The sequence below is a fragment of the Syngnathus floridae genome, chromosome 4, assembly GCF_059516105.1.
Source record: "Syngnathus floridae isolate MCC-2025c chromosome 4, RoL_Sflo_1.0, whole genome shotgun sequence".
In the NCBI taxonomy this organism is placed as follows: Eukaryota; Metazoa; Chordata; class Actinopteri; order Syngnathiformes; family Syngnathidae; genus Syngnathus; species Syngnathus floridae.
This window is the reverse complement of record NC_142416.1, coordinates 18,941,849-18,966,435: the sequence shown is the minus strand read 5'-3', so window position 1 is coordinate 18,966,435 and position 24,587 is coordinate 18,941,849. Positions and strand designations below refer to the sequence as shown.

The 24,587-nt window shown below is 45.5% G+C and overlaps 1 protein-coding gene across 10 annotated transcripts; it reads left to right on the top strand.

The window, feature by feature from the left end:
- Positions 1-70: 70 nt before the first annotated feature.
- On the top strand, positions 71-23,430 carry gab1 (GRB2-associated binding protein 1). 10 transcript variants are annotated; one of them, XM_088373114.1, is made up of 15 exons: positions 94-166; positions 412-491; positions 631-789; positions 15,917-16,045; positions 16,124-16,289; positions 16,701-16,932; positions 17,314-17,551; positions 17,608-18,028; positions 18,215-18,309; positions 18,406-18,706; positions 19,754-19,846; positions 20,082-20,175; positions 20,749-20,878; positions 22,097-22,225; positions 22,299-23,430. In XM_088373114.1, exons 3-15 carry the CDS (start codon positions 718-720, stop codon positions 22,455-22,457), a joined length of 2,259 nt encoding a protein of 752 aa, XP_088229240.1. In that variant the 5' UTR covers positions 94-166; positions 412-491; positions 631-717; the 3' UTR covers positions 22,458-23,430. The 10 variants fall into 10 exon arrangements, with proteins under 10 accessions (XP_088229243.1, XP_088229244.1, XP_088229249.1 ...); XM_088373117.1 differs by having other exon boundaries at positions 71-491; positions 16,704-16,932; XM_088373118.1 differs by lacking the exon at positions 20,749-20,878 and adding an exon at positions 21,514-21,589 and having other exon boundaries at positions 71-491.
- Positions 23,431-24,587: the final 1,157 nt, after the last annotated feature.

Below are 24,587 nucleotides of genomic sequence, written 5' to 3'. Positions count from 1 at the left end.
GATAAATAGACTTTTATACTAGCAAATTACTCGTTCACCCTACTTCTGGAAGCGGGTGTCAGCGGAAGCTTGACGCTGCCATGTTTCAGAGGAGGAGGGCGACTTCAGGGAAAAGACGGAGCCACCCTGTCAATCACAATTAAGAAACCACGGCAGGAGTAAACTGGTAGGAAAAGCTCGGCCGGCGAAGGCACTTCATTCGGGGCTTTTTGTTGTTACAGCTCTTGGTTACGGCGTCCCCCCTTTCTTCTCCTCCACTCCAGTACCACCACCCCGAAAACTATGAACCGGCGCGGCGCGACGGGACCTTTGCGTCGCGTCCCGCCAACCGGGAATCACAGCACTTTTTCGAGCTTCAACTACTAAACAGAACTTATCACGGTTCATTATTGTTATTTTATTTTTTCGGAGGAGGTATTTGTTGGGAAAAAAGCGACACCGAGGAGGCTGATTGAGCTTTTATTTCGACTCCCGACAGGCGACTTTCGAAGGTAAACTATCCCCCATTTCGAGGACACACATCAACAACAACACAAAATGACGCTTTTCACATAAAATGCGCTCCATACATGTTTTTTTCTCTTAAAATAACTATTAAGTGCTCCATTTGTTGTTGTTTTTTGTTCCTAGGCACAAGAGGACACTCCCAAAGGGCTCCGGAGAGCTACATTCTCTTGCCGAACTCCCAGACGGGGAGAAAGCCAGCGAGCAGCAGCTATGAGCGGGGGAAAAGTGGTGTGTTCAGGGTGGCTTCGAAAGTCTCCGCCGGAAAAAAAGTTGCGACGTTACGTAAGTGCACCTTCAAAAAAATATTTAAATATAACCTCATTGTTGTTGTTTTTTACGGTTTAACTCTTGTTTCAATTTACGTGGCGCGTTTAAACGACGTGTCATGGCTTGATTTCCTCGTGTTGGATTTATCCGAGTTTGCATTTGAAATTTCTTTGGATTACTGGTACTTGAAAGTAGCACGTTGTTGTTTACCTGCTGGTGTTTACCTGCTTAAAACAAGTTCATTGACCTGTTGTTTACATGTGTTCACTGAATGGAATACAACGAGAATACGGTTTAGTGGAAAGGAAGTGGTTTGCTTGCCTGCTGGTTCTTCACTGCATTGGAAGAGTGAAAAGAAACTATGTCGTGATTGCAGCATGCATCTCAGATGCATTGCAAGGTAACTCAGTTGTGCACGGTGCATTCTGTTAGTTGCTGTATACTTGTAAGTTCCCGGTATTTCCTCGTATTGCACCACTGGTTTGTAGTGTCTCCCTCAAAGGCTGGAAGAACAATAAAAAGTCTCTGGATTCCTAAAATACTTCCACCTTTGAGCTCTGATAATCAGTGAGCAAAGTCAAAGCGTGTCTGATAGCAGCACATAATGGTTTTGAAAAAAAAAGAAACGTTTTTATGAAGCCAAATAGGTCTTAGGTCAGATTTTGAAGACAGGTGGAGTACTGTACCTGTATGAAAGGTGCAGCCGGTTTTGTCTGAAAGAATAAATAATCATAAATTATGACTGGTGTTGGTAAATTTTAGCCTTTCTCTGAGCCAAGCAAAGATGACAAGCTGGCAGGCAGGCTGCGTCGCCACTGATCTGGCAATTTGGTAGCAATAGATGCTTTAACTTTGTTCCCTTTTTATTTCTCTGCAATATTATTTTCGTAACATCCTGCAACCTCACTCGCTTTTCGTTTCATTTTTGTTCGACCATCGCAGTCCGTTCACACGGCTGTGTTTTACCTCAAAGTATGTCATAATAACACACCATAAATTGCTTTATCGTATAGTTAGAATAGAGAACAATCAAACTAATCTCTTCATCGAGACTTACCTAACATATGTTACAGTTTGTTGTTTTGGGTAACAGTTGTCCACCGCAAAATGGTGACGTAGCAAATGGCGCTGCAAGGTAAGCAAAAAGCTCTAGATTAAGCGGGGGATTCATTAAATCAGCTTAGCACGTGGAACATAGAACAAACAAGCACTTTTTGTTGGCCCCCCCCAGATCGACCTTTCCATGAGACAAACAAGCTGGATGCAGCGTTAGCCTCTCTCTTAGCCTAGCCAAAGATGACAAGTTGGCAGGCAGGCCGCGTCGCCACCGCAACACATCCATTTGACGTCTGTGAAATGGATTGTGCCGGTCATTAATAATTGAATGTCCATTACAAACAAATATCTATGAATTATTCATAGCGGTGCTGCTACAATTGTTATCCTTAGCCACCCACTTTTGGGACCAGCGCCCGTGGTGATGTACACCGGGGTATCAGTTACACGGCTCTGCCTTTTCGACATTATGACAAGCAGAAAACGTAATAGCTTTTATTTGCCAGTGCTTTCTACACAGAACTCGTTGAAAGCGGGATAAAAGCTGTAAGACTTTCCACGCAGAGACACAGCATCCTGTAATTGTATAATTGAGCCATATTTGCTTTGGAGATTGGAGAAAGAGCCTTTCTTTTTATAGAAAGCCTAGCAAAGGCGGGATACTTAGGTCACATTTTCATTCGCAACTGGATTTTTAGATTTGTGATAAACCTTAGAGGTGCTTTCCCCAATTTATTTACCGTTAGTACCTTGCCGGTGTCAGGTGGGATATGTAAAGCTCGAGACAATTGGCGGGTTACGAGAAGTGACTCAAGTGTTAATCCCCGTCCTGATATCAGTCTGTCACTCCCTCCCAACACGAGAAATTGGCGTCGGCACCAACTGTTGTGACATATAAAGACTTGTCGACAATTGCCACAGTAAGGCAGGAGGGGTTAGTGTCGAATCGGGTGCTACTCGTTGGGCAGCAACAATTGCTTCTGTAGAAATGGCTTCTCAAAATACATGACAGTTGCCATGACAGGGCGGGAGAAGGGACAACTGTGCTGGCATCACGGTAGACGTCAATAACGAGAGAAAAAAACGAAAAAGTTGATGTTAACAGAAATAATATCCTTAAGCTGCTTTGTTGCAGAACCGATATAATCTCCCAAGACGGAAATTGTATGGTGTCACGATATAAAATACTTCTGGACAGCGGCGCTTTCAATAACGACGCGAGAACCGAGTGTCGGGTTGTGCGGTGTGTCAGGTGTTCAATATCACACCCCGGCAAGGTCTCAAGAAACCAGTTACGAGCCACTGATACGACTTCCAAAGACGGAAATTTGCCAAGTTGACTTTGACCTCTTGCCATCCTCACAAGTTCTGTTTGTGAAGAACAGTGACGCAAGAAAATCACGTTTTAGGAGAAATAGGATCATGAGATGCCGGTCGATTATCAAGGCTGCTGAGTCTGATGAGTATCTGTACAGTTAACAATTACAGCATTTTTCAGAGCAAAATATGAGATTTTTTTCAGCAACTTGGCCGACACACTTAAGAAAAAAATGAATGAATAACTATCCTGTCTGATTGGCCGATTTGGGGGGAAAAAAATCGTCTCGGTGAAGTCAGGTCAAATATATCATCATGCGCATTCCCCGATTGCTTGTAAAATCACGGGAAACTCCTTCAGCTCGATACATAGCTATGAATATCCTAACGGGGAGGATGGAGAGAAAGGGATGAGAAAAAATACAACACGACCTCCATGAGCCGGCCTCCGCAGAGAGCAGCTCTCTGTTCTCTTCTCCTGCTTTTTTTTTTTTTCTTTTCTCATACCCCGTTCCCAGCGCCTCTTGGCAGGCGGCGGCGGCAAGGAATGTGAGCCTGTTCTGTGCTCCCATCCTGCTCGGTCAAGACTGTAGCCTCTTTTACTCGCCGATCATGCACAATTGCTGCATCATAGTCTTTTTATACCGAACCGCAAAAAGCAGGATTTGTCGTAACACTTTGACCGAGACAATGAGATTCTTAGATGACATCAGCACAAGCTTATGGTTTTGATTTATAAGAACATAGCCGGAGAATTGACTCCTGTGTAAATCCCTGACATGGCATCATGGAATAATACCTTAAGGTCTGTCTTGGCTCCGATACTGTCTTGATGGGAAGTGAGTGGTAGCCGATAAATTGAACACCTAGCCTTGACGTCATGGATTAATATCTTTATATATATCTCTCATTGCTTTGATAATACTTCAGACAGCAGAAATGTATCTCAGCAAAAGTACTTGTCAAACAGGGACAATTGTTTCTGGTGTTAAACTTCAGATCCCTGTGCCCGATTTCACAGAATAATACTCTTAATAACTATTTTATGGCTCTGGCTAGACCTCCAAATACAGAAAGCTGTCCAGTAAAAGCTTGTCGTCAATTGACTAAAAAAGAAAATTTACTGAAACACGATGGAAGACGTGCCAGGGGTTATGGAACACCCTTGCGTGCCACTGATATTATTACTAGCGGCAGAAAATTGATGAATAAATGGAATCACAATCATCGCAGAATACCCTTACGCAATCTATCGGATTCCCGTCAGTTTGGTGGTGTTTATTAAGCCTTGTCAACATTTTCTGTGATGGGATGGCAGAAATCAGAGCATCAATTGCTGGGCCAGGTGTTAAACTTTGGAATACCCTTGAATGTCTCTGATATGGCTCTGTCAGGATTATCGTTGGACCAAAATGAAGACCTTTAAGGATCTGCCTGCCCTGCCATACGATGCAACGTGTGATTGTTTTTTCTTCAGCGCAAAGGGATAGCGGAGCCGCTCCCTGGCGCCCCGGCGAGGCTTGGCCGCCCCTTCCTGTGTGAGACGCTGATGGCTACCAGATGGCGGGTCAAAGGGATAGGAGGAGGGGTCTTAAGACTCGTTGTGCTGCTTTGCTGCCTGTCCGTTTTGGGTGGGCGTGCGAAAATGAATTTGCCTAGATCGAGGACAATTAGCTGAAGAGTCAAGCAGAATAGCAAGGGATGAGTGTTTCCTGAATGCGGGATAATCAGTGATCAATTTATCTTGATTGAGTCTTGAACTCACTCACCAGACCTCCACTAAATTTAAGGGGGTCCTAAAAATGTCATTATGGATGAGGTCCATAACTGATGTCATCAACAGACTGGATCAACTAATCTATAAAGATCCAAAACTCTCTGGCCGGATCATCAAATGAAAAGATTTGTAACACAGTAAAATTTTACAGTGTCACTTTGCCAAATTCCTCTAAAACTGCCATCCATAACTCAACATGATTCTTCTTAGAGTTTTGTTGTCCTTTTCTGTGTGGCCCGAAACTCTTTTGTCTAATCTTTGTAGTGGTTGCCAACTTCTAGGAGAGGAGGAGACTGCCTCACAAAGCTTGCTCGGTCAGCCTCCTCCACAGAGAAATCTGAGAGTTTCACTGGGCAGGTGTTTTCACTTTGTCACACAGAAGACTTTGGGGAAAAAAAAAAAAAGCAGACGTACAGGTATAATAAAGAAAAAGCAATCCAGGCAGCTTTTTTTGTGGAATCCCAATGCTAGTTTTGAGCCCGTCCTAATAAGGCTTTCGATGTTAGACAACCCAATCCATGAAGATAGCGTAGAACCTCCACACGCAGCAGATTCAAACCTCAGAAGCGTGAGGCAGACATGCACCACACTCCCCGCCGTACCTCCCGGTATAGTAACCACTCGCATTTAAAAGCGTTCAGCTGTCGTTACACAAACACTTGCGCACAAATACAGCTGGCCCTCCAGCTATGTGGCACCGTGAGATCTGACCCTCGCCGCTGTGTCTGCAGCCCCCTAATATAGCCCACCGCTGTCAGGCTCGCACGACCCACGACACCCGTTGTGTGCCGGCCAACATGTGTGCGTGTTTGTCGAGCCGGAGCCGCGTCGGAGATCCCGCGTGAAATATCGCCACCGACTTGTGTAATTTCCCACTTTGCCGTGAGTCAGACGCACAGGAATGGTCGCGGTGGGCTAATTGCGTCTTTGTTTGTTGCCGTTCGAACAAATGTCGTTCAAGTGGCGCAATTTTCGACTCTCGACTGACATGCTTCTGATATGGCTGCGTATTAATTTTTTTTTAATTAAATGCAAATAAAAATTGTATGCATACCCGCCCCAATTTCGCAAACTAAAACTATTTAACTATCATCGGCCTTTGCGGAACTTGGCAGGTAAAATCTGTCACCTGTAACCATGACGTGAGCAGATAATCCCGTTTTAGTTTTAGGGATCCCCCTTCAGGTTGGAAATACAGCTCTGACTTCAACCAGTGGTCCTGTTATGGCTACCGTCCCTCTTATTGCATTAGCATTACTATGGTGCTCCATGATATCTTTGGCCTGGCCTCCAGCCCGTGGACGTGGTTCAACCCGCACGCATGTGTACTGTACACACACATATAAACACACACACACAACTGCTGGGAAAAGACACAGCAACGCAGTCAAGACTCCGCCTCCCACGCAGTATTCATTTGCAACCTGATTAGAAGCTAAGGCGCTGCTCGACCTGCTTTGCTTAGAAGACTTTGTTGGCTCGAAAGCTTCCCTGGAACTTGGTTTTGGATAACCGGTGTCTCGTTAGAATCCTTCACGGTCTTTTGGCGCAGTTGGATAAACAGCAAGTTGATCAGGTCCATCATCCAAGCACTGAAGGTTGGTCAGCTGTGTAGTGAACACGTCGTTTTAATCGCTTTTGTCTGTGGACAAGAAGATTTTTATTGATCCAATAACTTAATGCTACAGCTAAAGCTTCGTGAACATTGCACGTTTAAGATGTAGCAGTGCTTGAAACAGGTGAGGTAGATACCTAGCATCGTTGTTTGATTTCATTAGCTTGTGCTAGTAAACATCAAGACGAGTTTACAATTCTCGATCTGTTTGATTGTCGAAAGTAGACTTATCGATCGATCCTTTGTGTTTGCTTTGGTCCCGGCTTGTTCTCCGATTGGCAGTTCAAAGTGGGAATGGTCATTGCGCAGTTGTTCACGCGGCTCATTTAAGAGAGCATTTACGCCATCTCCACCTGTTGGTTCAGCTCACGCCCCCTTGACCTTTCCTTCTCGAATGATGTGGGACAACCTTTAAGCCGGTACAAGATGGCTGCCGCTCCCCGTGCTGGCTTGTTTTCACCGCTGGATATATGCCATGTATTTTGGACTGAGCACTTTGTATACATACTGGATCTAGACCTTGGACAGTTTGGAGATGGATGGATGGATGTGGAGGTAGGTAGCAATAGATGGTTACATGCTTTATTCATCCCATTGAAGACATTAGATTTGGCCTTCTTAGTATTGACTAAAAATCCAATAGCGAGCCAGACTTTGGCTTTTGAACAATTTACTGTAGCAGTTTGGCCCGAGACTCCACTTTTGGCCCGAGACTCGATTTCGTCAGTGGTTACAGCCAAAGCAGGATCGTGCCGGGCCAAAGGAATGCGTGGAATCCCAACCGCACCGCTTTGACATGCGCATGTGACTCGACCGGCGATTTGACTTAGCCAGGCAAGACCGTGCATACTGCAAAAAACAAAAGTTTCAAGGTTGCAACTTATCTGGTGTGGTGGGAGATTCTGACAGGAAGACCGCAACAACAAACGGCGAGATACGGCGGGAATGATCAACATGTCCCGTGATTGGACGGGACTACCACATAGGCACGCACAACCTCCTAGCCATTGAATAGGGCTCACTGTGTGAGGGACGCTAATTAAGCTCATCCAGTCTGGGAATGACTTTCAGCAGTGATTCCCATTGCTTAGACAATGGCGTGAAAGTAAAGCACTTCATGTCAAGGAACACAATGTTTCTCCAGCAGGTTGTAAATGTTTAGCCATGTGATGAGGATTTCTGCAAAAGAATGTGTGTGTGCACGTTTTGACCCTTCATGTCGTTTTCCGCCATGCAGAGTAAAAGCTATTGATTGGTGGCCTGATTGGAAACCCGGTTGCTATGTACGAGCTAGCCCAAGTAGCTATTTAATGTTGGGGGCTACATTGTGGGATCAATAATTGCCTCATTCAAGAACATCTCCCAGAACACCTCCGTCTTTGAAGCCGCCGACAAGTCCGACACGTCAGCGAGGAAAGCTTTGTCGTTTTGCCTCGTGACATTGTTGCCTGCTACGATTAGCATACAAGGAATTCCTCGCATTCTCCCCCGCACGTTCCCTTTCAACTGAAAGTGAACGTCACAACAGAAAGCGTCGGCGGCGGAGAAGGTGTTGCCCAGTTTCAGGGGACTTGTCTGCAGGTGTGTCGTGCAAAGTTTAGCAGAGGAACAAGCCCGGGCACGCTCTCGGGCCTCGCCTCCTGAAGGTTCACCCTGTGACGTCTCGTCCTTATAGCCGAACAGACATCAGGCTCAGAGGAATCAGGCAGTGCTTTATCTCCAGCTCCATTTGTGGGAGTGGATGGGCCTCCGAGAGAGAGAGAGCAGCTAATTAGATCAGCTCCGAGGAAACCTCTCACTGACTGCCAAATGTGATTTGTATTCCTTTTCATTGGACTGATTGGATTAGACTTTTGGATTTGAGATCAGTTAAGGCTGAGGATGGACCGACCAGGTCAATAAAGGCAACAATGCACAAACAGAATAGAAAATGGATGGCTGTTCTCGCAGCCACATATCAGTCCATCCGTCCATCCGTCATCCAATTTTATTCCACTTTTCTGGGGTTGTGTCACCTTGGCAGGGAAATTCAAACTTCCATCTCCCTAAAATACTCCATCCAACACTTCCAGGAGAATCCCAAGCTGTTCCTTGGCCAGACGGGAGACACAATCTCTCCAGCATGTCTCCTTCCAGTCGGATGAGCCAGGAACACCTCACTAGGGACTCGAGTTGGCCGCTGGTATCCGGAATGTTGTTCTTTGGATCTCAAAATGAAAGAGAAACCGAGAGATACGTGTAACAATCGGAATTTAACTTTCGACAGAAGATCAGCATGGAAAACCTCTAAATGAGGTCTCGGCAGGTCCTGGAAAATTTCCAGGTCATCCTCCATTCCGTTCGTGTCTGCCGCACCTTGCGTGCTTCTCGTTGTAGACCATTTGAGTCTTCTCCACTCACGCTGATGGAAAGTAGGTGGGTGCAGTATTTGGCACGTGGGTGTCGTGTAGTGGAGTAGCACCTTCATATTTTTGGTCACCTATCTCGTGGGAGTCGGGGGGCGTAGGTTTTGTGCTGGAGCGTTGCACGGGTTAGGGTGGGCGCTTGTTGCCAGGGGAGGCGGTGTGTGTTATTTTCAGTCCATTGTGTCTACTTCCTGTAGGTCAGGGGTTATTGGAGCAGGGTGTTGCAGACTGGACAGGAGTAAGAAGAGGAGGGGAGGGACGTCAGTGCGCTCGGCAGGAAGCACGGGCACACTCGACAAAAAAAAAAAAAAAAAAAAAAGGGGGCTGGTCGGCGACTCGCTCGGTTTGCGCTGCCCTTTTTCACTCGGATTATGCTTCAAATCCAGGCAACGTTTTTTGTGAGATAACCAGTAAGTGATTTTGTGTTTTGTCTTGTGTAGCGACTCGTTTTGGACTAGTTCATCTGCCAAGTTGTGAGGTTGTTCTTTAACCCCAGTGTGGATTGCTTGAGCTAATTGACAGAAGAAATGTTTTGAGTTGTTTCAAAATTAGCATTGTTCCATGTTCTATATCAAATTGATCTATTTAAATAATCTGTTTCCCATTCACGCGGTCATCGACTTTTACACCTTGTTTATCTTGGTAGCGCGTGGCCGGTCTAAGATCTCGGACACGTGAGTGCCGTTGAACCTCCTGACACCGGAGGCAGAACTCGTCTTGCCTCGATAAATCCGGTCGGCAACTACGATCCAAATATTGATGCGCCCGTGTCCTTCAAGCCATTCATTTTGGTTCGGTCTTCAAAATGATTAGCCAATACCTTCCCAGAAACTTCAACCTCTTCAAAATGTATCCAACGGAGCATTTTACACGGAAGCCAGCAAAGCAGGAGATTGCCTCACATCAAACGGCATCCTGCAACCACATCATGACTCATTTACACCTCTGATACCAGGCGACTGATGTCGCGTGGACTTCATTCACGCTGTTCAGAGCGACCGAATTCCAAAGTCAGACGTTTGCTGAGTCCATTTTGATGTCGTTTATTCCACCGTGGCAAATTCGCTGCAGGTGGCGTGACAGAACTTTACAAAACCGAAGAATTGTCAGGTTGATTTTTAGACCCCCGATTCTCCGAGTGTCTTCTGCACGGAACGTTTTATGCTGAAATTTAGAAAAATGGCCGAATGTATTAATGCGTATTATCAGCTTCGAGGGTCACTTGTTAGCCGTAGCATTTTAGCGTTCCAAAGATAGCACCCGAGTGTCCCCCGCTAACACAACCACGGTGACAAAAGGAGGCAAAACAGGAAACTTTTTTTCAAGTCTGGTGTGTGTTTGAGTGAGAAACAGATGAGCAGGAAGATTAAAAAAAAAAAAAATGCTAACAACGTGGAAACTTCCACAAAGGGATGTTATTTTGTCTTGTGTGTGTTTTTCCTTTCCTCTTTGGCTCTTTCACAACCTATGTGCATGTTTCTGGAATTGCTGCAGGGGTACTGGGAGTGTGTGTGTGTGTGTGTGTGTGTGTGGCGCTTAAGGGCCGCTTTCGATGCGACGACGTCGGCCCGCGTTAATGTTTAAACCGGAGTTAATACTTTACCCTCACGTCGAAGCTTTCTTGAGCGCCTGGAGGATTTTCGGGCAAGTCACCGGAGGACCACGCACCCGAACAAAATTGTCACACTTCTCCGTTTACGTTCTCTCAGTCTTCCCATCACTTTGTATCCCCTGCGACCAATCTACTGAATGATATGGAATGATGACATGATAGTGAGGTACCCAACCCCGCCCCCCCAGAGATCTTTGTGGAGCCGCCCCGGTTGACAATTCAAATCAATTTACATGCTTGGGTACTTTGGGAGCTGGATTTTTTTCTTCTTGACAATTGTGGTAAGCAAGATTCGCAGTGAAAGATTCATCAGGATGCGAGATTGACACTTTAATGTGAAGTACTGAAATGATATTTTCCACCATCTTCCAATATTTGGAGCTTCAGTTGTGTCTTAGGAACAATCATAAAAATAAAATTTGTATATTTTGAGTATTTTTGATACGGGTAATTTGCTTTTTATGGATATTTGAGCTCCGGAGTCTTGAATACTGATTTTCAAGATTTTTTTTTCAAATTCTGATTTTCCTCTGCACAGTATTGCTGCTACGAGGCCACTTTTCAATTTCGGTCAATTTTTAGATAAAACATGATGCAACGTAGTCTATGCTCACTCAAGTCAAGTCATAATTACAGGAAATATTCATACCAAAAAAAAAAAAAAAGGTTATTTGCGTGGCTTGTCTTGAAACAGTTGGCACTTATTTTCTGGTCAGGTGGTCGAGTGAGAATTTCACAGCTGCACATGAAAGGCAGGGCGGCAGTTTTGCGGCTGACTCGAGGGCTCATGTGCAAGATAACAAGTTTGTTTTGATCGCGGCGGCTTACCGATCCATACATCGTTGATGCAGAGAAACCCAATCCCGGTCGTCGCGGCGCCGTCTCCTCGTCGTCATCCGAGCCGGCGTTCACATAACCCCGGGCCTTTTTATGGCACGTAAACAAACACACACGTGCGGCGTCTTTGCGTTACACGCCGGGCAGATGCCAATTTATTTCTGGCGAAAAGCAAGAATGCACGAATGTGACCTCGGGAGAAATATGCCGGGCCGCATAGCGCCAGTGCTGTTTTTGGGCTGGTGCCAACTTGCCTTTGCTGTTGCCTTAAATTGCTAAAGTTGCACATGATTGGACTAATATTTGCATTTTTAATCCGTGTTGATCCTTTTATTAAATGTACAGGCTAAAAAAAAATATTGAATGTAAAAAAAAACAACTGAGTATTCTTCCATTGCTTAGTCTTTTTATATTTTTTAAAAATAGCCGTCTTCTCACTTTGTGTCTTGTGGAACAAGCGAGATTCTCGCTCTGTGCTTTGCTGACCCATGCGTGTGGGAAGATGGGACGTGCGATTAATTTTATTTTTTTTTTGCTCAGTTCAACAAAGATCCACTCTTGTTTTCTCTCCGACAGTCGAGGGATTAAGGATGATATTCGACACGTTACGAAGATTCGACGAAAGCTCCTTATCATTGTTCCTAATCAAATGTCCTTCAGGCGTACGTTTATTAGGTCGTGGGGATGTGCTGATGACATCCAACAGGAAGTCGGGTCATCAACTACGTGCTCCTTCTCGCCGCTCTGCTCTGCTTGATAAGATTTGAAGGTGTAAACAAATACCGCACCACTACATTGTTTGTTTTAACACACGGAAATCAAGACATAATATATTTTGAGTTTGGTATTTTAACAGTTAGGTGGTGTGTCAATTAATTATTTTTGTGCTATTCGCAGTAGTGGTCTGTCAAAATCTATTTCAGCAGATCAAAACGTTTGAATGATTGAAAAGCTGAAATATTAACAATCGCGGCGCACATCCTTGGCCTCCAGCAAACGGAGGACGGGGTGGGGGGCGGGGCGTTATGACGCGAGGCCAAATGGCCGTTGCACTTTTGCCCACCGGTTAACTGCCCCGCGCGGCGCTAGCTAGATGTAAAAATAGCCAATGCGCGCAAGAATCCCAGTCATGTCGCGCAAACAAAGACAGATTTATACAAGTGGCGGCACCGAGTACAGACGAGCTTTTGTCGCCGAGAGGCCGCGAGCGCCAAATGTGACGCTCTACCCCCCCCCCTCGACTTTGCAGAGCGCTCTTTGTTCCCGCGCAGACCTAGTGACCTGATAGTCAGGCACCGTGCGTACTTGTTTACTGCAGTCCAACTGGATTGCTGTGTCATGGAAATGCTCCGCGGCTGCCATTTAACGCAAATACAACGTAACACTCTGCTCCATGACGCTGGTCAAAGCACGTCCAGTCTATTTTGGTATTTGTTGAACCTGGTGACATCATGATTGGATCTTTGTGTGGTTCTTTCTGGAATGCAAGGCTTGGTTAGAAGTAGAACACAGAGATAAGTAATGAGATATTGTCTGTCTACTTGTGTTACTGCACCAATACATGTGATGAAATATTCAATCGAGTATTTCTTTAGCATTGCACAAAAAAAGAAATAGATTCTCACGGGAACAACTCGTCCATATTTTCCTCCACCAAACGCAGCATGAAACCATTACTGTGGATGCTCTCTTTAATTTCCTGCATGGATGAGATACAGATCAAAGCTAGAAATAAAATGCCAAAATGTGGCCTGGTGTTTTTGCCGGCTGATTTTAACAAGACCATCTCTGATGATTTTGACGCCTTTTTATTCATTCGCCTCATGTTTTTTTTTTATATCCCAACAAAAATGAGGATGAGTCAATGCAGGTCATTTGCCCACAATCCAGATGGTCTGGTTACTCAGTTTTTTGCTAAGTTGCTAACAGTGCATCATTTATCGCAAAGCTTAGCAAATGCTAATTTTTATTTTTATTTTTTTCCCCAGGCTACATTCCTTACAGTTTAAAAACCCAGCGTTCTTCCCATTATCGCTCTGACACATGAGCCTCAAATTTAAGAGCCCGCTATGAGCAATTAGCATTTAGTGCACTTTAGCTTGCATCCCAAATGCACATCCAAGCCTTTTATCAATGCCATTAAATAGAAGATATTGGAAGTGCTCAGGTGTGATGATGAGATGTCCATGTTTAGTTTGATGGACTTTCAGGGCAAGTGTTTCGCTAGCATCAAATTGTCAGGATGTTCGCTCGTGAACCGCACCACCACAAAATGCCTCGTTGAATCATGAGCCCCCCTCCATCATTAATAATGTGACTCAACTCAGTTGGCATCTCCCCCTGACCCTTCCTAACCTCAGACCTTCAATACCTCCTCTGTTTGCACCCCCACCCCCTCGGGCTGTAGGAACTGGGTTGGACCAGTGGATGTTGTCTTCCTGTTTTTCATCCTATCAGGAGAGGAGACTGTGGAAAAGGGGGAAGAAAAGTTTAAGGACAGCTGGGATGCCAGGAAAGGGGGTGATGGGTGGGTTGGTTGGGGGGGGCGTATGCCAGTCCCCATCCTACTTGGTTCCATGCTGTCCCATTCCCAACTCTGAGACCAGGCCAGCTCCCGAGAACTGAAGTTGGCACCGGATTTAGGAGGATTGATCTTGAGCTTTCCCGCCAATTATGGAATACACGGAACAGGATTGATTCTGGTTTCACACTCGTTAAGGATTGAGGTATGTCGGGGTACTTGTCGTAGCATGGTGTCATTGTTTTGGTGAGTTTTTGCGGTATTTGGTGGTCAATCAAAGCTCGTAACATCAAGTATAGTATGATCCCGCGCTTTCGCCCCCTATAGGCGAGGCAAGGCATACACAAGCTAAACTCAATGCACATTGCATAATTAAGTATAACCTGTCATAAAATACAATCTTTAATCAAAATAGTTACAAAGAAAAGTTTGAAAAGCAAAGCAATAAAAAGTATCTGACTAAAATTACGCAAGGTCTGTTTCTGTGTGACTTGTCATCTTCTGGAAATAAACAGATGGCCCTTCATTGTCATTTTGCTGTCCCACAGTGTGCTTTGTTGTGTGTTCGACAGTGTCACGCTATTTACCGACAGTGATGGGAAAACCCATGCGATGACTTCAGTTTCACAATACTTGCAAGACAGCGTTGCAGGCATTACGATGGAAATCTAATTTGGAGTTAAAAGGGGTTTGAGTCCCCATGAAAAAATAAAAAACGATGTGAAAGCCCACAGATGGACGAGCGTTTTGAAGTCATCACCATAGCACGCTTGCGCCCGATCTGTCTGTCATCTTGAAGCGGACTCAGCCTTGGCAATTTGAATTGCTTTTGATTTATACTCATCATCATTTGATTGACAAGAGATAAAGAGTTGAACAACATTTTGCATTTAGCATCATGGCTAACTGAAGGACTTGATGTTTTGGAAACATCCACTGTGTACTGTATAACTGGAGGACTTCCTCATGTGGGCTCGCTTTTTTAAAAAAAAAAATCAAAATATTTACCACCAATTTGCAAAACAGCTCTTCAAACCTGTCGTGTCACTTTTACTGGAATTTCTTACTCCCCAGCATTAACCTTGTTTTGATCGGACTAAGTCAGTCATCTCCATTGCCCGGGCCGCCTCGCTGTAACCTTAGCTCAATGTCCCCTTTGCATCCCCAAGTGGGTAACTTGACCTAAAATGGCGGCGTCATATGCCGGAGGGCAAAGCGAGAGCCGCTCTCCTTTCTCCCCGCAAGATAACAATAACACAAATGTTCCTGTGTGAGGTTTTGTTTGTTTATACTACACTAAAGCAAACGAGAAATGTTGATCGTGACCACATTAAGCAATACTGATAGCGGTGATATGAAAGGGGAAAAAAAATTAAAAGTTTTGGTGCTTCCTCGGACTTAGGCCGCCGGTAAAGTTGCGAGGGTGTTCTGAAAGCTCTTGGCCTGCTCACAAAGAGAGACCCCAGAAGAGCGAGAGAGAGCGTTGTCCTCAAGGCCCCAGCACTTGTCGTTCCCAAAAGCGACAATCAACAAACCTTGTTATTAAAATTCCTCACACACGCCGTTATCTGGCGGATCTCTATGTTTTCTTCCGTAACGCTTCGGCTGACTTTGGTATTTCGTGAAGCGATCCTAGCCTAATTTTTGTGGTTTTTTTTGTTTTGTTTGTTTTGTCATTGAATTGTAACGTGCCCTTGCCACCATTATTCACTGGCAAAATGACCTCTTAGAGCTTTTATGTGAACTAATAATTAGCCGCTTTGACGCTGAGATTCTGCAAAATGGCAGAATTTAAGACCCGCCATATTTTTTATTTGTCAACAGTCGGATTATTGGATGTAGTATTTCAAACCTGGTTACATGAGGGTGTGCACACTTTTGCAACTACACTGCCTCTTAATTTTGACCTCCCCTCTTATTTTTTTATTTGTACAAGTCGTGGGCCGGATTATTGGATGAAGTTTTTCGAACCCGCTCACCTATTTTGGGTTGTTTTGTACAGGCATGGAAGAAGCGGTGGTTTATGCTTCGCAGTGGCCGTTTGACAGGCGACCCAGATGTGCTGGAGTACTACAAGAATGACCACGCCAAGAAGCCCATTCGTGTCATTGACCTGAACTTGTGCGAGCAGGTACATTTGCTCTCCAAATGCATTTTTTTTTTTTACTGTGGCGCTTGTTCGTAAATCTCGGACGAAACCGATCCTTAGGTGGATGCCGGGCTGACGTTCAACAAGAAGGACTTGGAGCACAGCTTCATCTTTGACATCAAGACCATCGACCGGGTCTTCTACCTGGTGGCTGACACGGAGAAGGAGATGAACACGTGGGTTCGCTGCATCTGCGACATCTGCGGCTTCAACCCCACCGATGACGGTACGGACAGACAAACTCGAAACGAAAATAAGAAAACAATTCCGGCGATATCGTCGGTTTAAATCGGACTATTTTGTCAACGTCATCTTTTTTTGACAATGTTGCTGGTTAAAAATGGCCGCTTTCAGAAAATGAGCTGCTCGCGACAAATATTCTCGCACATGGCGTTTCCACGCAGCATAATCGCGCTGACCCATACAAGACGGCGGGATAGAAGGGAGGTGTGTGACACGAGCGAAATATTTCATTTCCTCACACACATCAAGAGCAATAAAGGTTTCGAGAACTTAATTTCCTGTTCCCCGTCGCTTCCAAATATCGTTCATACAGCAAGATGATTTGAAATGGTCACAACCAATGAACTGAGAGAGACATGCTAAAATGGCCGCCGCCCTCTCCCATCTCTTTAAGAAGCTGCCAAAGCTGGCCAGCAGTCGGCCATCGGCGGTCCGGTCGTGGACACTCCTCCGCACACGGCGCTCGGCAACGCGATGGGCCCGGCGGCGGCGGCCGCGCTGACCGCCGTGCCGCCTCCCTACCAGCCGGTCAGCGTGCGGCATCTGGACTCCCAATCCAGCACGGAGGAGCCCCAGGATTACTTGTGGCTGGTCAACTGTGAGAGCAAAAAGCCCGACGCCAACAGGTAAGAGTGACGTTCATCTTGCCCTACCCACCTTTCTTCATCCCTACTGGACCCCCCATCCCCGCGTAGCTCGGTGCCGCTTCGCTCGTCTCTGGACGGAGACCGGGAGTATTTGCTCCTGGAGGAGTGCGAGAGCAGGACTCTTCCTCCTCAGGCTAGTCTGTGAGTGGCCGGCCATTCAGCTTGAAAGTGCCTGCCGTGTGCCTTGTTTGACCCGGACCAAACTAAAACATCTTTCCAAAAACCTTCCGGAAGGTGTTTGTCTTCCATTTTGAAGCATGTTTTGGAATTAACCAACAGCATTTCAGAAATTCATTCATTCATTTCATACATTTTTATGAGGACTCCACAAACTCAAGGATCCATATCTCGTCCTCTCAGAGCCCACACCGAGTGCTCCAAGTCCACCTCCTCCGAGACGGACCTGAACGACAACCTCCCGTCCCACCGGACGCCCACGTCGTCCACGTCGTCGGCCAAGCACGGCTCGCAGAACGGCTTCTTCGCCGGGCACCCGGCCCCCGCCTCCGCTTCGTCTCTGTACGACTCACCCCCGTCGCGGGGCGCCTCCCTCCGGAGTGACAACGGCCTCTACCACCTCCCACGCAGCTACTCTCAGGTAGGGTTGATAACTTGACATACAAGTGCCCACTTTAATGTGTGTGTCCCTATCAGGACACCGTGCTTCTCCCCAAATCGGCCTCGTCCCCCACGGCCCACCCGGACCTCGCCGGCGACGGGTCCGAGCTGTACGTCTTCAACACGCCTTCGCGGAAGGCCTCGGTGGAGTCGCAGATCCGCAACCTGTCCATCAGCTACGACATCCCGCCCACGCCGGGAGCCAACGCCACCTACCAAGTCCCCCGCACCTTGTCTTCCTCGGAGGGGGGCGGGGACGTCTTACCCCCTCCCAGGCCACCCAAACCCGCTTCCGGACCGCCGCCGCCCCCCGCCGAGCGCTCTCCAACAGACACTTATTACGTGCCGCGCTCGGCCTCGGAAACCGACGGCAACTACTGTGTGCCAACAAGTGGCGGGAATAAAGCGTTACGCAGCAACACGATCGCAACGGTCGACTGTTCGCGCCTACGCAAAGGTTTGCATTGATCAGTTATTTTCTTATTGGCATCTGTGCTTTTAGGCGAATGTGTTAAATTTGGTAAAATTTGTATCATTTTATGTATTGTTTTATTTTTGTAATTTTTTTTGTATTTAATTGCATTTTTTTTATTATTATTATTTATTTTATTTTATTATTATCTTTTTATTTTATTTTTTTTAGATTTTGGTTCCCAGGACTGCTATGACATTCCCAGATCATTCCCGTCAGACAAGAGCTGCTCATTCGACTTCAACGAAAGTTTCAACAGCTACTTAGTGAGTTTGTTCACCTGCGCTCCAAAAAATATTTACAATTTACATAAACGTGAAGCTTGATAATCGTTGTAACTAAAAATGGCGGGTCTCTTGTAGAAAAACAAAGGCATGGTACCCGTGGGCAGCCAGTCCTCCGAGGAGGTGGACCAGAACTACGTCCCCATGAGCGCCAATTCCCCGTCCCACCATCACTCGGGCAGCTTTTCGGAGCCCGTTCACGAGACCAACTACGTCCCCATGACGCCCAGCACCATGGAGTTCTCCTCGCTGGGCAAGCAAGTGCCGCCGCCCGCCCACATGGGCTTCCGCTCCAGTCCCAAGACGCCGCCGCGGAGGCCCATGCCTAGCGACTGCCAGCCGCCGCCTGTGGACCGGAACCTTAAACCGGATCGCAAAGGTAGGCTCGTGACTTACAAACTGTCGCTGTGGTGGTACCGCCAAGGAAATATAAATGTAATATTCCAAGTTTTTTTATTCAAGTTTTTTTAGAAGGTAGGTGAAGATTTATCTGGCACTTTGGAGAACTAATAATATTTCTAATAAATAAATAAAAGGTAAATTCACCACGATATGACCCCTTAGCAGAAACTTGAAGGTACCACCACTGTCTGTTGTTTGCCGGGGCGCTTGTGGAATGCCGACTTTGCAGTACATGTCGCCTTAACCAATTTGTGTGCCTGCTTGAATGTCCGCCATGAGTAGCAAAAGCACTAACTTGCCCATCTTGAATTATTTTGGACCTCCGTGACATCCTCTTCAAACCGAAACACACTGAGCTCCTTGTCAAAGGGCTCTTGAACCCGAGGCACCCTGCAGACTGTTTATGGGGTTACGCGGGATGCATTCGGAGTGGTCACCTTCCATCCCCTTTGTTTTGCCCGCGTGAATGGAGCGCTTTGATGAGCTAGCGCCTAGCGAGGGGGAATTACCATCTGGGCTAAATGCTGAGTAACGGGAGGGGGGGGGTCAGAGAGGACATGGAAACCAAAGTCAAATATGGAAACCACAGCGAGGAAACGGGACTTGGCTAGCCTTAAATGTTACATCCGAAGAGTGTGACGCTCCATGTATTGAGATTTTTGTGCCAAAGAAAAAAATATCTTAGCCTGTCTGAAGAATTTACTTTCGATAGAAGTTATTTATCCCAAACATTACAAGTTGTCAGTCTTGCATTCGCACCATGTGCGTGTCAGTTTTTTTTTTCTTGCCGCAACACGCCTCCGAGGACTCTCCGTGCTTCTGCACAGCTCGTCATGCATGCACAGCTGTGATGTCAGTCTTTGTGTGGGAAGCTGTGTGGTGCATGTTTTTCATGAGGGAGGGGGGGGGCTATGTGTTGTCATGGCGATCATAATCGGAGGGGGGCGAGCTGGGCAGCTTTGCATGGCGGGGGAGTTGGCATATGATGTGATATAAAATGATTACGTCTTCTTTCGCCAATCAGGTCAGAGTCCGAAAGTAATAAGATCAAAGGGGGTCGGTTTAGAGCGAACCGACTCCCAAACTGTAGGCGAGTTCCCGCGGGGACGACGCAAGGGTAGGTACCCCCTCACTGGACCCAAAAAGTCTTCCTCTTGACTCTTTTTGCATGTCATCCTGGTGTTTGGGTTCTAGTATTGTGTAAGATAATGATGAAATATTAGTGAGTCACATGCTATCACATAAGGCACAAAAAATGTTTATTTAAAATCTACCACCATTAACCAGCCACGACTAACTTAGTTTTTCTATGACAAAGTTGTCCATCATGACCCGGTTGTACGTCGTTTCAGGTAAACCCGCTCCACTCGAGATCAAACCACTGCCCGAATGGGAGGAGCCCTGCACGCCGGTCCGCTCGCCCGTTACTCGCTCCTTTGCTCGGGAGTAAGTGTGCAACAAACTTTTTTTTTTTTTGTTCTTCTTAGTGCAACAAACTTTTTTTTTTTGTTCTTCTTAGTGGTGACTAGAACCAAGGGTGTGTTCACATAATTCAGCCAGTTAATACTCTTAAAAATTATTTTTTTGTTACTCAATTATATTACATCATCCATTAATTGTTGAACAAATAAACCTCTTCAATTTGAAGAGATGACGCCTTAAAAAAGAACTGCATTTTGTCTCCACTAGGTGGCTCTACTGAGACGACTTTTTACTCAATAACCCCATTTGACTCAAGTTTTTTAACATTCACTAATGGAGGGTTTTTTTTTTTTTTTTGGGACACTTTCCTCCTCTATTTTGGTTGTTAGTGAACACATCCTTTTCCACAGTCCACTCAAGTAGCCACTAACCTTCCATGCATTCATGTAGTCCGGGGGATCCCCCCCCCCCTGACGCTTATGTAACGCTCGAGCGGCGAGCTCTATTTCCGTGTTGAATGTCGCCGGGGCTCTTTCGGGCCCCTGTGTTTGTTTCTCAGTGGTGTGTTTGTGTGTAAACATTGTGAATGCCGCCCAGTCTCTCTAGGTTCCCCATGCCCGCCCGGCCCCCGTCGGTGCATAGCACCGCTTCCAGCACTGACTCCGAGGACAGTGATGAGAATTATGTAGCCATGCTCTCTAATATGAAGAACCAGTCAGATGAACCAGTATGTAACACACAACGATGCATCGTTACTCTCAGTCAAAAACGTTATCTTGTCATATGCAGTGGTGCCCTTCCCCAATTAATACACTTTAGACATTTAGCATATACATAAGCACATCATGTCGATCCACCCAATAAGATTTTCGTTTTATTGGACTTTGGTAAATTTTTAAAAATATATTAAAATTAAAAGATGAAAAAAAAAATCGAAAGAGTCCAAATTGCAGGCCTTCCGGTGTGATTGCGTAATCGCCATTCCCGTCCGTCTCCCACTTTTCGAGTCCCTGCTCATCTCCCAAAACCAAATGACCGGCCGCTCCAGACGGACTCCTCCTCCCCCCTCCCTCCCTGCTGTTTTTCTACTTTACTTTTCATTCTCTATTTCTGTTCCTCTGCTTTTCAGGTTTTCAGTTCTCGGAAGAAATCTGCTTTATTTATTTTTTTGGAATGTCCTTGAAGGCGCCGTGAAGTCGTTGTAACCCTTTTGTTCGCCTTTTCCAGCCACTCACCACCTTCCTTGCTGCGCCGTAATCCCTCGAGTTCTTCATTTCTTTGCCTTCATTTGTTTTACCTGCTCTTCTCCTCTTTCCTCCGCCGCCCCCTTCCTCCTGCTTTTTTTTCTTTCCTTTTGCGTAGAGAGGAGTCCTTCTACTGCACGGTCCCCATCACCCCCATAAAGAGGGAGGTGGAGGAACTTGACACCGTAGAGGAGGTGAGCAGGGTTGCAAGGCTGGAACTTGCCACGGCCACAATTTGGGTGTTTGTTGGATCTTGAAGTGGATTTTTTTTTTTTTCTGTTTAATTGTGATCGGCGGTTTTAGCTGCACGTCTGTTGGTTAGTCGGATTAGTCGCCATCTTAGTTCTAATCACTCCACCCTACATGTTAGTTTTCAAATTAACACAAGGGCAAGACCTGAATATGTCGCGTGCTGTCACAATGGCGCAAATGTCATTGTAATTGTTAAACTGAGAATGATTAAAAATAAAAATCCTGATATTAAAAATCTCATTCCACATATTTTCTATTTGTAGTTACAATGGAACAACCAAATTAATTTAATTGTGTAATTTAGAGCAATTTTATGCTCAAATTTCTCAACAAAACAATTTTTTGTTGTTATTGTGACAGCACCAGAGTGAGTTTTCCATCACTGTAATTGCCTTTTTCACTCTCTTCTATCAATCAGACTATCTTTTTTTTTTTAATTGTGGCTATAGAGCACAAAGCTGGGCCCACCGATGACGGTCGACGGCGGGAGTAGCCCCATGGTGAAGCCCAAAGGAGACAAGCAGGTGGAGTACTTGGATTTGGACCTGGACTCCGGCAAATCCACTCCACCTCGGAAGGTAGGTGGCGTTTATGTATATGGTATATATATATTTTTTATCTCTGTGCTCACCCCTCTCTTTCCTATTTCAGATGAAGAGCAACGGCTCCGGCATGGCGGCGTCAGACGAGCGCGTGGACTACGTGGTCGTGGACCAGCAACGTACGCAAGCCCTCAAGAGCACCCGCGAGGCCTGGAACGACGGCCGCCAATCCACCGAGACGGACACGGCAACCAAAGGAGCCAAGTGACCTTTTTTTTTTTGTGTGTGCGTGGTTATCACAACCGAACTCCTCGCCCTTCGTGGCATTTCCGTAACCACTCCGCCATCTTCTGGTTTTTGCACTGCCGGCGGGATTTTGCGGAAGTCGGGGGAGCGAGCGGACCGGCCACCATCGTTCGTCAATTCTTACTAGCAGGGGTTTTCTGTCACCACTAGTTGAAAGACGCTCGTCGTAAACAGCGGCGGGAAAACGATCGGCGTCGAAAAGACGGAACTTGTCAACCGCTGCTTCGGTTTGAGTTTCGCTGGCGGTCGGAGTCCGTCGACGTGTACAAAAAGTGTTATGTATATACATCGGAAGACGTGTTCTTTTTATTTGTTCGGAATATTTAGCATGTTTGACTCGGAAGGTGCGCAGATTCTGCAGGGTAGAATCCTGCTGGTATGGTGACGACGCACCCGTCGTCCATCATGGCGACGAGCGGACGCATTCACTGTGAGCTTTTACAACATCGCCGACACTTTTTTTTTTTCTCTATAACTTATGCGAAAGGTATCAAATAAGTTCCGAGCGTCGAAATCAGGTACGCGTACTAATGACCTGTAAAAGTCATCACTAATTTATTTGAGTGTCGTATTCTCTGTACGTAGAATGTTTCCACGGTCCATTCGCCTCATTTCTGACCCCTCTTCGGTTTATTTCAGACTGGTTACTATCGTCAGGGACACAAAATGGCCTTACTAACCTGTGAAATATCCCAAAAGTGTGCTGTCTAAGCTGTACATATTTTTTTTGCCATTGATGAAATTTAACATGTACCTTTTTTTAGAAAACAAAAACGTGCCTACTAAAAGAAAAAAAACGCCTTCATTGGATTTTTTGTCCCCCCCCGCAGTATCTTTGTGATTATGGGATGCCAAGTGGATGACATCTTTTTTAATCTTGCGAGAAAAATGTACAAATTTCCAAGTGGACTAAATAAAATTCAAAGTCAAGTGTGTGTGCTGTTTGTATTGATAAATGTAGTTTTCACACAGTTTGGACGGCTATCACAAACCATCATATTTATTATTAATATCGTGTTATTCTCTACATGTTTTACCAGAAATGACCGCTAGATAGCGCTGTAGTTTGAAGAACTGAACATCGCCTTTGTTGCTGCTCTTGGAATGCTCCTCCTCCAGGCTGAAATGTAAATACGACTCCAACTCTTACCTATACGACTACTTTGACTTTCTTAATGGTTCAACTATATCATTTCTGCATTTTGCTGTGTCATGTCTGCAGGCTCGACCGTGCTCATTATAATTTAATGCTAGACTGAACCCAATAATAAAACCGCAGTCTGATGCCATTTACGTCGATGCGTTGACCTTAAAAAAATGCAAAAGAGCTGTGAAAATTGAAGATTTAAAAATTATGCCAAAATAATTTGAAATGATTTCAAAATGCCAGAATACCTGTGACCTGCAGGGGGCGATAATGTCCACCATCTTCCGTTTTTTTTGCAACGATGCACCCAATTAAAACGCTTCTCCCGTTGACAATTAAGTCCCATGAAAACAGCATGTAAATATAAATAAAGACAGAAAACGGATGAAAAAGCAGCCATATGCTAAGCTGTCACGCTCTCATCTAACAAAGCGACGCCAAATGTTTAGCAATTCCATTTGAGTGATCCGCAGGGGAACCGCGGGACATTATAGTCCAATCTGCTCTATGTTGCTAAAGTGACGGAGACATCTGCGTTAATCACTTTTGCTTTGTGGGGCCAAGAAAAAAAAAAAAAAAAAAAAATGACAGCTCCAGGAGGGATACGAAGTAACAATGAAATGCGAGTTTAGAAAGTGTGCAGTTGTTTTTGGGGGCATTTGTTAACATTAGACTTTAAAAAAAAAAAAAAATCTTAAACAGAATGAGCATAAAGTTGTGCCATCATCTCACAGTTATTCTTATTTTATTTATTAATAACCTTCCAAATCTGATAATTGTTACTTTGGGAGTCTGAAATGAGAAGATTTGGACTACGTTTAGTTCAGAAAAAAAAAGCTCTATATGATTACTCGATTTTTCAAACACCAGGCGAGAAAATTTGATCATCCATTTGTGATCGATTAATCGATCAATTTTAACACCTCTAGCGATATCACCAACAAA

Coding starts and splice junctions, on each gene's coding strand:
- gab1 (XM_088373113.1), top strand. CDS start 718: ATGAGCGGGGGAAAAGTGGTGTGTTCAGGGTGGCTTCGAAAGTCTCCG. Junction 19,847..20,081: donor CCCGCGGGGACGACGCAAGG/GTAGGTACCCCC, acceptor ACGTCGTTTCAG/GTAAACCCGCTCCACTCGAG. Junction 20,176..20,748: donor ACTCGCTCCTTTGCTCGGGA/GTAAGTGTGCAA, acceptor AATGCCGCCCAG/TCTCTCTAGGTTCCCCATGC.